General features: G+C 39.2%; 1 protein-coding gene across 1 annotated transcript; it reads right to left on the bottom strand.

The window, feature by feature from the left end:
* Nucleotides 1–307: 307 nt before the first annotated feature.
* On the bottom strand, nucleotides 308–12,626 carry ssr4 (signal sequence receptor, delta). The gene is made up of 6 exons (XM_061986707.2): nucleotides 12,459–12,626; nucleotides 12,138–12,256; nucleotides 11,989–12,063; nucleotides 5,940–6,029; nucleotides 3,824–3,889; nucleotides 308–759 (listed from the first exon to the last, which is right to left on the bottom strand). Exons 1-6 carry the CDS (start codon nucleotides 12,505–12,507, stop codon nucleotides 655–657), a joined length of 504 nt encoding a protein of 167 aa, XP_061842691.1. The 5' UTR covers nucleotides 12,508–12,626; the 3' UTR covers nucleotides 308–654.
* Nucleotides 12,627–15,051: the final 2,425 nt, after the last annotated feature.

A 15,051-nucleotide genomic window follows, 5' to 3' on the forward strand; every position in this document is an offset into this window, starting at 1 on the left:
GATTAATGTATTTAGAAAAAAACCTCAAACTTGACGCATGATGTGGCAAGGGACAATAGTATTTGATTTTTAGTAATACAAGTACATTTCTTCATCTGGTTTTGTTTTTGTTTTCTCCTCCTCTGACTGTACTGTCATTGCTGTGCTTTTTAGTCACTATACACTGTAGTTTACATGGCAGCCACATCAGCAAAACTAAAGAACTCAATGAGATGAATAAATCCTGCAGCTTGTTTTGGAAACAAAGATATCTGTGGCGATGCTAGTGTGCTAATGGTCTGGAAAAACCAATACATTAGACAGGAAGGAAAAACAAGCCATTTATTGGTTCTGAAGAACTGCCATCAAATTGTTCTGCTACATGTGTAAGGTTTGATCTCTCTGTGCCTGGGCCTTATGAGGCAGCACCAAATACATGTATCATTATTTATGAAGGGGTCCAGGTTTAGAAAAAAACAATTACAAATGTCTGAAGATACAAACCTGATGTCCCTGAATTAAAAAAAAAAAACATCATACAAAGACTTGTCAACCAATCCTCATCCCAAAGCAGGGAAAAACTTATTTCAAGACGTGCCATTAATGTTGTTGTGGAGCTGCGCCAGTAGTCAGTCTTTAATGATCCAGAGGGTCAAAAAGTAACTGTGGATCTGTTTATGCTTGGATGGTGTTCTTGGCACTAAAGGCCAAGTAGTAGACCAGGATGCCGAGAAGAGCTGCTACCACCTCTGTGGACACCCATGGACCGTTCCACGCCCCCTGAAGGGAGTGACACAACAAGATAAGTACATATGAGGCATAAGTAGGGATGGGAATCGAGAACCACTTATTTAGTACTGGTTCCTGGTGTAACAAATCCTTAGAATCTCTTCCCAGTTTCTCAAGCAATTCCGTTAAGGTTCCTGCAGGCGGGAATGACGTCATTATGCAACGTATCAGGCAGCAACATGGTGCCCAGGCAGTAGAAACGCTCTTAAGTTTGGCTACATTTTACAAGACAAGATTACAACAGCACTACCGTACTTGTAATACTTGCAAGGTTGCCATTTCATCAAGAGGAAGACATACAAGCAATATGCTGAGACATTTGAACACACAGCATGCAACAACTATAACGGAATGTTGTGTTTTTGAAATGCGCCAATCTCATCCCAGCAGCAATCATTTGGTGTTTATACAACAGGTACTAATTATAATGTCAATGTCTGTTTATTTGAAATGAACGCCTTCTCATTTAGATGAGCATGACAAAAGACTGATCTTGAGTGGTTTCGAGGCAAAAGAGAGGTCTACGGTACCTCTCTCCTTTTATCACGGCAGGGAAGAGTAGACTCAGGCCAGGATGAACAAATGTCACCAAGCAGTGACCAAGTTTGTTGACTAAAGCTTGCACACATTTGCCACAGTGCTCCTGATTTTTGGTCGGTGAACGTTCAATTGTAGTCAGAAAAAAAGTTGTATGTTTTCCTCCAACCAGATTTTCACCAAGTCATATAATACAGGTGGAACTAAAACAATGGGAATATTGTGTAAGAGTACATTAATGTCAGCAATTCAACTTCAAATGTGAAACTAATATGTGATATGAACTCATGACATGCAAAGCGAGATATGTCAGTTTGGGAAAAACCCACATTTCCTGAGATTTTGATTTTAAGGTTTTTAAAAGCTCTAAGCCATAATCATCAAAATAATATCAGAAGAAGCCTTCAAATATTTTGAGTTGCATGCTATGAGTCTGTCATATATTAGTTTCATCTTGTAAATCAAAACAAACCTTCGCACGATATTCTGATTTTTGGAGTTTCACCTGCATATTTTCGAGGGAGATTCTTAACATTTTTGAAAATGTTACATTCTTGTGTAATTTTCACATGTTTATTTTGTAAATTCTACATAAGAATATTTCTTATATTTATTTTTATTTTTTTTTTTTCTATGCTACGTGTACGTATGTACTTTTTTTTGGAATTTTGCCTATCGTTCACAATCTTGAGAGAAAAGAACAGACGTCTTTTTTTAAGGATTTTAAAGAGGATTAACGCTTGCAAGATGCGGCTAATAGGAGTCATTGTTGGAGCCTTCAAAGCTCTCCAAAACAATTTCAAAAGCCTCCACCAAAGTTTTACAAAACCCAAAACCAGTGAAGTTGGCAAGTTGTGTAATTCGTTAATAAAAACAATACAATGATTTGCAAATCATTTTCATCTTATATTCAATTGAATAGACTGCAAAGACAATATATTTAATGTTTGAACTGAGAAACGTAATTTTTTTTGCTAATCATTAATTAAAAATTTTATGGCAGCAACAAGTTGCAAAAAAGTTGGTACAAAGACATTGTTACCACTGTGTAACATGGCCTTTCCTTTTAACAACTCTCAGCACACGTTTGGGAACTGAGAAGACCAATATTTGAAGCTTTTCACGTGGAATTATTTCCTATTCTTGCTTGATGTGCAGCTTAAGTTGTTCAACAGTCTACATTGTGGTATTTGACGCTTCATATTGCGCCACACATTTTCAATGGGAGACAGGTCTGGACTACAGGCAGGCCAGTCTAGAACCCGCATTCTTTTACTACGAAGCCACGCTGTTGTAACACGTGCAGAATGTGGCTTTGCATTGTCTTGTTAAAATACGCAGGAGCGTCCATGAAAAAGACCTTGCTTGGATGGCAACATATGTTGCTCCAAAACCTGTATGTACCTTTCAGCATTAATGGTGCCTTCTCAGATGTGTAAGTTACTCATGCCTTGGGTACTAATACACCCCCATACTATCACAGATGCTGGCTTTTGAACTTTGCGCTTATAACAGTCCGGATGGTTCTTTTCCTCTTTGGTCCGGAGGACACGACATCCACAGTTTCCAAAAACAATTTCAAATGTGGACTCGTCAGACCACAGGACACTTTTACAATTTGCATCAGTCCATCTTGGATGAGCTCAGGCTCAGCAAAGTCGGCAGCGTCTTTGGGTGTTGTTGATAAATGGCTTTCGCTTTGAAAAGTAGTTTTAATTTGCACTTACAGATGTAGCGACAAACTGTAGTTACTGACAGTGATTTTCTGAAGTGTTCCTGAGCCCATGTGGTGATATCTTTTACACACTGACGTCACTTTTTGATGCAGTACCACCAGAGGGATCGAAGGTCACTGGTATTCAATGTTGGTTTTCGGCCTTGCCGCTTACATGCAGTGATTTCTCCAGATTCTGAGAACCTTTTCAATCCCTAAATTCCTTGCAATAGCTCATTGAGAAATGTTGATCTTAAACTGTTCGACCATTTGCTCGCGTATTTGTTCACAAAGTGGTGACCCTCGCCCCATTCTTGTTTGTGAATGACTTGAGCATTTCATGGAAGCTGCTGTTATACCCAATCATGGCACCCATTTGTTTCTAATTAGCCTGTTCACCTGTGGGATGTTCCAAATAAGTGTTGCTCCCATTAGCGGCACTGCTAGCCACCAAGAACGAGCCAATTTATATATTTTAGTATGCAAAAAAAACCATTTAAAAAAATAGTTTTCTCATAAGGATTGTGAACGATAGTCAAAAGTCCAAAAAAAGGTGCAGTTCCCCTTTAATACCTCACCGTAGGCTTTTATAAGGTCATGTCACCTCTAAAATAAACAAAATGTATGCTACTTCCCCTTTTTGGTGTCTTTTTTTCCCCAAATAAGAATCAATAAGAGAAATTATAAAGAACCAAATCGTTAAACAGAATCAAAAGTGGAATCACAACCCGAAAAATCGTATCATTATCCATCCCTCGTCATAAAGATTGAGGTTAAATGGTCGCAGCATGAGAAAGCACTCACCCTGTGGTCAACGTTGACTGAGAATAGCGGTTGAATGGCGTTAACGTCTTCATTGTTTCTCTGCGCCTAAACACACATAATTCAAAAATTATTATTATTATTTATTATTAGCCTTTATTTAACCAGGTAAAATCCCATTGAGATCAAAGATCTCTTTTCCAAGGGAGACCTGGCCAAGAGGGCAGCAGCAAGGTTACATTCAAAACAGTAAACAAATACATAAAACATCACATTTACAACATTAAAACTTGCTCACATGACACATGTGCATACAGACAAGGTAGACTGTAATCCTTTCACAGAAGCTTTAAACTCATTCAACGTAACTAGGGTTTGAAGTTTAATGTTCGATTGTAGGTTATTCCAAGCCTTCGGTGCTGAAAACCTAAATGCTTTCTTGCCCAGTTCAGTTCTTACTTTGGGGACGACAAATTGCAGAACATTCATTGAACAAAGATTGTGACTTCCTTGTTTCTTTGTTAAAAGACAAGACAGATAAGATGGAGTGATACCCAGAATGGTTTTGTAGATGAAAACATACCAATGATTGAGGCGTCGAGCACATAAAGATGTCCAGTTAACCATTGAGTACGTATAACACACAATGGTGAGTAAGGGGAGCGCAGTTGGTGATGAATCTCAGTGCCCCGTGGTACACACTATCCAGCTTGTGGAGACAACCAGCAGTAGCATTCATGTACAACACATCTCCATAGTCAATAACAGGTAAAAAGGTTGTTTCCACCAATTTCTGTTTCACAGTAAAAGAAAAGCAAGACTTGTTTCTATAATAAAATCCCAGTAAAAGTTTCAGTTTTTTTACAACATACTGAATGTGCTCCTTAAAACTCAAGTGGTCATCAATTAAAAATCCTAAATATTTAAAAGCAGATACTAACATAATTTGTTGCCCATTTCTTGTTAAAATGTTCTCACACAGTGATGATCTTACAGTTTTTGATGTGGTAAAGACCATACACTTTGTTTTCTCTGCATTTAAAACCAGTTGAAGATAGCAAAGTTGTTCTTGTACTCTGTCAAATGCATGTTGTAGATATTTAAAAGCCTCAGCAAGAGTGAGTGCTGTGCAGTATATGACAGTATCATCAGCATAGAAATGGAAAGTTGAGTTCGGAATATTCTGTCCAAGATTATTTATGTAAATAGTGAATAATAAGGGGCCCAACACAGAACCTTGAGAGACACCCTTTTTCACCTGCAGTACGTCCGAGTAAGAACCTTCTATCTGAACAGCCTAAGTTCTACTTGTGAGGTCATTTGCAAACCATCCAACTGCTTGCTGAGAAAAACCAATAGCTGAAAGACGTTTGATTAAAATGACATGATCAACAGTATCAAATGCCTTTGAAAAGTCAATAAAGAGGGACAGACAGCACTGCTTCTTGTCAAGAGCTTCAGTTACATCATTTATAAACTTCATAGCACCAGTAACAGTACTGTGATTTCTACGAAAACCTGACTGAAATGGTGACAGAATAAAATTGGTGTCCAAAAAGTCTTTTATCTGTTCACTGATAAGGGATTCAAGCACTTTTGCCAGAACAGAGAGTTTAGAGATCGGTCTGTAATTATTTAGATTACTAGGGTCACTTCCTTTTAATAGGGGGATTACAAGGGCAGATTTCCAATCCAAAAGGGATTTCATTTGAAATTAGAGTAAGGTTAAAAATGTGAGTCAGTGGTTCAGCTATAATTTCAGCTGCCAACTTTAAAAAGAGCGGCTCCGACTTATCTGAGCCAGCTGGCTTTCTAGGTTTAAGTTGTTTTAGAGCCCTCGTGACCTCGGTTGTGGTAAAGGGCGTAAAGTTAAAAACCTGGGTATTTTCAACGGTTCTTTCCGGAGTTAGCGGAGCTTCAGTAGAGTTGTCAGAATTGTAGAGAAAACCAGAGGAAATAAAATGATTATTAAAATGACTACCCATTTATCTTCTGTCACTTACTCTGACACCGTCATGAAGTATACTAGGTGGAAGATTGACTGAATTATAGCAGCCGGACAAAGATTTGATGATTTTCCAAAACTTCTTTGGGTGTTTTCAGTTTTCAATTAAACTGTTATTGCAAAATTAGCTGTGTGGCAAAATATGGAACTAACCTTGCGCAGGGCACTGTAGGACTCCTCATCAAAGAACTTGACTTGGTAAGTGCCAGAGCTGGCCTGTTTGTGAGGAAGACTCCAGGAGACCTAAGGGAAAAGGAACAAACACTTAAAAGTCAAACACGAGGCCTGGGCCGATAACACACTTTGCTCAATGATATATTGTTCCACACATTATTGTCAATAAACAATATTGTCAGCATTATTTTGGGCACAATTTAAACACTAAGATACAGTAATCATAATAATGCATGTAAAATATTGAACGGTTGGAAATATCGGATTGGGTGGTTTGTTTTTCGTTGTCATCCTTTTCTCTAACAAATTCAGCATACTGGCTTGTTTGTCCATGTTGATGGGCTCATTTTGTTAATTCGGTGTGAAGCCCAAATATTTCCACACAGGGACATTAGGCTTAGCAATAATCTTTTTTCCACCTAACTTTTGTTAAATGAAAAGTAAGTAGGTTGCCAGCCTCAATAATCGCCATGTGATTGCGTTATTATGGGTTACAAGAGTGGTCACTCTTTTACATCGGTTTCAGGAACTGAGGGCGTTGGATATAAAAATAAACGGTAGTAATGATAACCACTGCAAAACTACTAAATGATTAATATTACTGTATCAAATTAAAATGATCGAAAAACCGTGAATGATAACCCCACGTCGACAACATTATGGAAGGACTAGAGTTATCTTGCTAGCTTAAATGCTAGCATGAAAACAACATCTACACCCATTAAGAAATGTCATACCTCAATCTAAATTGTTTAAACAACTACCGGTAACAAAAGGTATCACAATAAACATAACGGCTGTGATGTTTTTGCACAGTTAGCGATATAAACTCCAGTGTCAAGTTGAAACAGACAGACATGGACTCCGTATAACAGGAAGTGAACTTGAGTGAGATCACATAAACCGGAAGTGAAACAACTGATCACTCTATTTACCTTTTACAAATCGAAGAAGATACATATATTTAAACACACAGATAAAAACAATATGGCTCTAATGAAGCCAGAACAATATTTGATGTTTCCTGTGCCAAGAAAGTATATTGTGTGGCTATTTATTGTAGTTAAAACAAAATAAAAAATACACCTTGGTTAAAACATTTTAGTGTGTGTACAATTACTTTTTAACCACATTAAACAATACCACAATAATAATGATAACCATGATCATTTTGGTCACAAAAACTTTATTTAGCCATTTTATTTATTGTTCGGGTTGTGTATATTTGAGGGTCCCCCAGCCCCTCCTTAACAGAGACATAACCTATTTTATGCTTTTGGTTGTGATTTTGAAAATTTAGCTTACAGAGAGTATATTTTATTTGTATAATTTGTTTGTTTTATTTACCCAAGAGATTTAAATAGTTACATTCTTACAATGTTAAACTAAGTTTATTGCATTTGAAAATGTACCGTATTTTCCGCACTATAAGGCGCACCTAAAAACCACAATTTTTCTCAAAAGCTGACAGTGCGCCTTATAACCCGGTGCGCTTTATTACGATTCATTTTCATAAAGTTTCGGTCTCGCAACTTCGGTAAACAGCCGCCATCTTTTTTCCCGGTAGAACAGGAAACGCTTCTTCTTCTACGCAAGCAACCGCCAAGGAAAGCACCCGCCCCCATAGAACAGGAAGCGCTTCACCCGCCCCCGGAAGAAGAAGAAAAAACGCGCGGATATCACCGTACGTTTCATTTCCTGTTTACATCTGTAAAGACCACAAAATGGCTCCTACTAAGCGATCCGGTTCATAAAAAGACGCAATCTCTCCATCCGCACACGGATTACTACCGTATTTCACAGCTGATATTCCTGTGAACCGCACTGTGGAACGGGAGCACGTACGGTGAATATTCGCACCACAGGGAATGAGAAGTCATCCTTCACTGTGGTTCTAGCTTGCCATGCTAACTTCCACCCATGATGATATTCAAAAGGAAGACCTTGCCAAAAGAGACCTTTCCAGCCGGCGTCATCATAAAAGCTAACTCGAAGGGATGGATGGATGAAGAAAAGATGAGCGAGTGGTTAAGGGAAGTTTACGCGAAGAGGCCGGGTGGCTTTTTTCACACAGCTCCGAAGGCGAACACACCTTCACTAAGACGGGCAGATAGCGCCGGTCGACATACGCCAACATCTGCCAGTGGATCGTAAATGCCTGGGCAGATAGTTTCGGTCACAACTGTGGTCCGAGCTTTCCGGAAGGCAGGATTCACAGAACTGCTGCACAACAACAGCGACACTGAATCCGATGACTTCGACGAGGCGGAGCCGGCCATTTTTGGATCCCACGCTTGCGCAACTTTTCAATTCGGACACCGAAGACGAAGAATTCGAAGGATTTACGAATGAAGAATAACTTCAGAAGGTGAGCGCTATGTTTATTTTGTGTGTTGTGACATTAACGTTCGAGCAACATTATGTTGCTATTTATTGCTCTACACCATTTTGAATTTTACTATGTTTGTGATTGCACATTTGCGTACATTTTGGGACAGAGTTGTTAGAACGCTGGTTTTCAATATATTATTAAAGTTTGACTGAACTATCTGACTGTTTTTTTGACATTCACTTTAGCGCAGCGTTTTTTTGACATTCACTTTAGCGCAGCGTAGGCGCGGCTTATAGTCCGGGGCGGCTTATTGGTGGACAAAATTATGAAATATGTAATTCATAGAAGGTGCGGCTAATAATCCGGTGCGCCTTATAGTGCGGAAAATACGGTATACTGGCATTATGTATTATTACATCTGTGGTTAATTTGGTCTCAAAAAAATAATGGCAATAATACTGTATTGATTGGCAATAATTTGCCTACATTTTTACCTCCATATTACGTTGACGGTTTAATGTGATAAGCTACTTTTGCCAACAAAAGCGCAAAATCAGGTATACGTTGCACAAATTCATGAGGTCTGCGTCAGAATTCAACCTGAAAACTACATCATACAATAGGGCTGGGCGATATGGACGAAAAACTATATATCGATATATATTTACTTAAACTCGATATTCGATATATATCTCGATATTTTTTCTGGTGAAAGTATACATATAAAGATATTCATTTTTGAGCGAGATTCACCGAAATTGAAGTGAATGAGAACTGTACTGTAAACAGTCAGTGGCACTTTTATTAACCCAGTTAGTCAAGATGGGTATTAACAGCACAAAAAATAAACTGTTTAAGTAGCACAGAATTACATAACATAAATAAAAATATTCTATGTAAAATAAATAACATAGCTGTGCAAATAATACAAAATGTATCAAATTCAGATAAAAAATAAATTTGCACTTTTTAATTCCCAGTCGACAATGTAATGGACTGTCACACGCGTACGGTTCTGGTCAGCGCCAAGTAAGTGACTTTACTTAATTGTGTGGTTATGGTCTTCCTCACTTCGGCATACAGTTTTGGCAGCATTTCTCGTGCGAAATATGCCCGGCTTGGCAACTGGAGAACAGTTTTGATTTGGGCTAATATGGTAAACAACTCAAATAAATCTTTTATTCAGACGCATACATTTGTCGAAATGTGGCCAAGTAGAAGCTTTGTGGGTTTCCTGGACATCGTCTAGATCGCTAAAAGAAAAATCTAAAGAAGAGAATCCCTCGGCCATCTTCCACTATTTTTTTAAATATATAAATTTCCCGCTTGAAATACCCTCTTCTCTTCTCCGACTCTGTCCTCGTCATTTGGGATGTCTGTTGTGATTTCCCTTCCTGGTTCCATGACCCGTCCTGTGTTGCCTCTGATTGGCCTGTGCCTAATGTTTTGCCCTGATGTCAACCAATCGTGACTCATCATAGTGAACAACCAACCAATCATGGATGTCCTTATACATGCAAGCATGTCTTGGAAGGAGGAAGGGTAGGGTGTGTTGAGAGGGAGTGGGAAGCGGGGTGAATCAAGGAACACAACAAATAAAGCGGTGTTTGGTCATTTTAACGTGAAATAAATTATATCGATTTTAAAATATTTTCTTAGCTCATGGGTTATACTTGTATAGCGCTTTTCTACCATTTTAAAGGAACTCAAAGCGCTTTGACACTAATTCCACATTCACACTCATGTCTTGTTTAAAAATATATCAATTTATCGCCCAGCCCTGTTATACACTATACCAGCGGTCCCCAACCTTTTTTACACCACGGACCGGTTTAATGTAGGCATTATTTTCAGGGACCGGCTTTCCACTTGTGCCAGATAAAAATACAGCAAAAATAAGTGCATGAAAAATATAACTCACTATAACGCTGAATTAGTGGGAGCCCTGGGCTTGTTTCTCTGCAATGAGATGCAGATGCAACCCGCGGCTCCGGAGCCGCATGCGGCTCTTTGATCACTCTGATGCGGCTCAGCTGCATACTTGCCGACCCTCCCGATTTTTCAGGGAGACTTTCGGATTTCAGTGCCTCTCCCGGAAACCTCCCGGGGCGAACATTCTCCGATTTTCACCCAGACAACAATATTGAAGGCGTGCCGTGATGGCACTGCCTTTAGCGTCCTCTACAACCTGTCGTCGCGTCCGCTTTTTCACCATACTATCTGTGTGCCCGCCCAGTCACAGGTTGTATGCGGCCTCTGCCTATACACGTAAGTGACTGCAAGGCATACTTGGTCAACAGCCATACAGGTCACACTGAGGGTGGCCGTATAAACAACTTTAATACTCTTACTAATATGCGCCACACTGTGAACCCACACCAAACAAGAATGACAAACACATTTTGGGAGAACATCCGCACCGTAACACAACAGAACAAATACCCAGAATCCCATGCATCCCTAACTCTTCCGGGCTACATTAGACTTAGACTTCCTTTTTATTGTCATTCAAATTTGAACTTTACCGCACAGATAAGAACGAAATTTCGTTACATAAACTCATGGTAGTGCAGGATAAAAAAGCAATAAGGTGCATATATAAATAAATATATGCACTGTACAGATAAATATATTGCACTTTTCCACATGTGTCCACGTTTATGGATGTATGTTATATTGTCTTTTTTATTCCAGCGAGTTAATCCATTTTGGGGGGAGTTGAGGGGATAATTTAATTATGATGCGTTCAAGAGTCTTACGGCCTGAGGGAAGAAGCTGTTACAGAACCTGGAGGTTCTGCTTCGAAGGCTGTAGAGGGGGTGAATAATGTAGCCCGGAAGAGTTAGGGATGCATGGGATTCTGGGTATTTGTTCTGTTGTGTATATGTTGTGTTACGGTGCGGATGTTCTCCCAAAATGTGTTTGTCATTCTTGTTTGGTGTGGGTTCACAGTGTGGCGCATATTAGTAAGAGTGTTAAACTTGTTTATACGGCCACCCTCAGTGTGACCTGTATGGCTGTTGACCAAGTATGCCTTGCAGTCACTCATGTGTGTCTGCAGGAGCCTCATATGACATTTAACTGGGCCGGCACGCTGTATGTACAGGTTGTAGAGGGCGCTAAAGGCAGTGCCATCACGGCACGCCCTTTTTTTTGTTGTTAGGGTGAAAATCAATCAATCAATCAATGTTTATTTATATAGCCCTAAATCACAAGTGTCTCAAAGGGCTGATCAGCAGACATTCGAGAGAATAGTTGCCCTGAAATTCGGGAGTCTCCCGGAAAATTCGGGAGGGTTGGCAAGTATGACGCTGGCAAGCGCCATTCATATAAAACTCGCAGGCCGCACTAACATTACATTTTCATATTAAGGTGTGGGCCGCGTGTCTGAGACCCCTGGTTTATACATAGCACAAAAGCAAAAAAAAAACTTTGTATGCAGTGTTATTTCATTTTAAATTTCAAAAGAGTTTTGAGGCTCCAACTGTTTTCTTTAATTTGTGAAACGGGTCAAAATGGCTCTTTGTGTGGTAAAGGTTGCCGAACCCTGGTCTAGTGGGACAGGCGAAAGTTGAGTCGGAGAAAATGCTGTCGTTTATAAATTATTTAATGTTTCTCTGCGGCCCGGTAGCAAATGCGTCAGGACCGGTACCGGTCCCCGGACCGGTTGTTGGGGACCACTGCACTATACAGTACCTGGTATTTGCCAACATCCTGGCCTCTGGTCACAGGGAACTGTCTTCCACTGACATCGGCATACAGTGTGACACTCTGCAGAGGAGCACAGTAATGAACAACAATAACTTTCATTAAGAATGTGTTCCACATGTGGACACAGTTGTTACCTGAGCTCCGTTGGCACACACCAGGCTGAGCTCCACGATGAACACAGACTCTGCAGAGATAACGGCGTCCGAGGTGGTGTAGGCCGACGGGGTGATAGTCGGGTCCGTGCAGCTCTCTCCTGTCGCCACAGTTACAGAGTAAATATAATGAGTACAGTAAATAACATTTACACACGTTTGGCCAGTCAAATATCCAAGATGTGCAGTGTAGGTTCATGTGTGGCTTTAATTAGCTAGTAGCAAATAACTAGCTTAAATAGCAGGTAGAAGCTAGAACTTTACAAACAAAGCGTTTACGCTGAATACATTCTTTAAACCTACCCGAGCAGGCAACCACCAACAGGAAGATAAAGGCAGCTATCCGGAACATCTTGGTTTTGAGACTTTATATCTGTTCAAGTGCAGCTCCTATGAATTACTGCTCCTGGTTGGCTGACTGCTAGCAAGGCAAAGGAAGTCCACATCAGCTCACCGTGGCGTTGTCACTGCGCATGCGCTATAATGACGTGGCCTTGCAGAAGATGCCCCTGACGGCGCGTCAACATGTTAAAACCGGAAGTTTAAACAATAAAATATACAAACGCTTTTTCATTTTTTCTTGTTTGTTTCTTCTTCTTACTCCCCAGTTGTATCCATTGACATATTATACATTTTTGTTTACTTTACCATTGTATTTATTTTTTATGATCGGTTATGTATGGAATCCAGTTTCCGCCACTGCATGGGGAAAAATAACATGTCAAATGTATGAGAAAGTCATAATTATGAGACAACAAAAAAAGTATTTTCACAATTTCGATTTTTAAATCTCACAATTAGAATTTACCTTGGTGTTTCTTTCTATTGGCAGGAATAACTGGCTTTTTGATTGATTGAAACTTTTACTAGTAGATTGCACCGTACAGTACATATTCCGTACAATTGACCACTAAATGGTAACACCTGATTAAGTTTTTCAACGTTTTCATTGTGATGTCTGGCAAGTGGCAAATATATATTTTTATGATCACAATGCTACGGTTCTGAAAGACTGTCTCAGTAATGTTTGTTTTATAATTACTGCTCTGTGTAGCGTGGTTATCATACTTATTCTTTTTTTAATCACTTATAAAAAAAACTACAAACAAAATACAAAATATACAAATTCTGAGAGGAGCAGAAAGATCACACTGTCTTAAAGGGAAACTGCACTTTTTTTTAGACTTTGCCTATCTTTCGCAATCCCTCTATATAAGACAAGAAAACATGTATTTCTTTTTTTTGTACATTCTAATTTTTAGTATACGGCAAGCATAGGGGCCGATCCCGTGGGTGCTTGGGGCCCGAGCACCCACTGACAATGCCGAGCACCCACGTGGGATTGATGACAACTTTCAATCTTTAAAATAATTTTTGAAAAATCAATCTTGTTGTCGTTAATTTTGTGGCGAGTTTGGTCTGTTTTACAAAATAATAAATCATATGGGATATTAACTTCGCTGAACGTCTATTTTTTTTTAATACACACACACACCGAGCAACCACTGGCAGAAATGTAGATCGGCGCCTATGACGGCAAGTACGAGGTGGCTAACAATCAAGCTAATCTATTGCGCCCATAAAGCCCTCTAAAAACCGCCGACAAACTCTATTTACATTTCCTGACCTGAGAATCAACCAAGTGTGAGCAATATTGTTATTATAAGAGCTAACGCAGAGGAACTACTTTTAGTGGCGCCACTATCACAAAGTTCAATGCGGATTATAAATCATGCCTCTCCCTTGTATAGCAGAGAGTTGCCATAAACCAAGAAGTTGATCACCTTTGACATTCAACTTCGACCCAGAGATGGCGAGAAAGACACCCGCCTTTTTTCTGCGTGAGGATTATGATTAATTCTTCATTTAAATGGGAAGATATAAACATCCCATTATTCGGTATCTTAGTGAGAGTAGACATTGTACAGTAAGTGATTTTTTTATTATGTTAGTAGTTTGTATTTCTTGTTTAGTACTTAGAAATACTGCTTATCACTCAGCTTCTGAAACTTGTAGCTCATTCTCCTTATATTCAGTCTACAAAACATAAGGTTCTGGATCATCATTTGTCTGTAAGTAGTCTTTGAAGTATCTCATGAAGTTTGCTATGATAAGTAGTTGTTGAAGGACATGGCGAATGTTGTGATGCAACTTAAATTGTTGCGCCGCCATAATGCTTAAAATGACCAAAAATTAAATTGGTCATTTTTAAATGTGGGCCAATATTTTACAGATACTGTAAAATGATTGTTCATGTTTTCAGTCAATACAGATGGTCCTCCTATTGCATTATGTTGTGCATTACAAACTCAGAAGCGATTCAGCTGTTGACGCAAAAGCTAGCTTATCTCGCTTATCGATGTCTTACTACGCTAGGAAAACAGTTCCTCAGTGTTCGCTCTTACAAAAATGTTGCATATTGCTAACTCGTGCAACAAACTGCAACTGAGACTATATTTTTTGAGACGACAGATGCTGCACGGTGTTAGCAATCAGATCATGCAAATATTCTACAAAGCTATTTTAGAGAGCCTAATGAGAAGCGGAATTACAGCGTTGTTTGGCAACCTAACCGTACAATTGAAAACCCGATTGGCTAACATGCACAAAACAGCAATGAAGATTCATGGTATGAAACATGAGTACATTAATCATATAACCAGTCAGTTATGACACAAACAAATCTATTCAGATTCCACTCACCCACTGCCCTCAGAATACGAACTTCTCCTATCAGAAATAATACATCATATACCAAAGTGCACAACAAACCATCTCAAATTATTTGTTCCAGCTTCTATCAAGCTGTTGAACAATGCAAACAAAAATTGCAATAGCGCAATTAACACAACACCCAGCACTTTTCTGGTATACTTTATATTGTATAAAATCTCTA

This window comes from Nerophis lumbriciformis, linkage group LG01, assembly GCF_033978685.3.
Source record: "Nerophis lumbriciformis linkage group LG01, RoL_Nlum_v2.1, whole genome shotgun sequence".
NCBI classification, from domain to species: Eukaryota; Metazoa; Chordata; class Actinopteri; order Syngnathiformes; family Syngnathidae; genus Nerophis; species Nerophis lumbriciformis.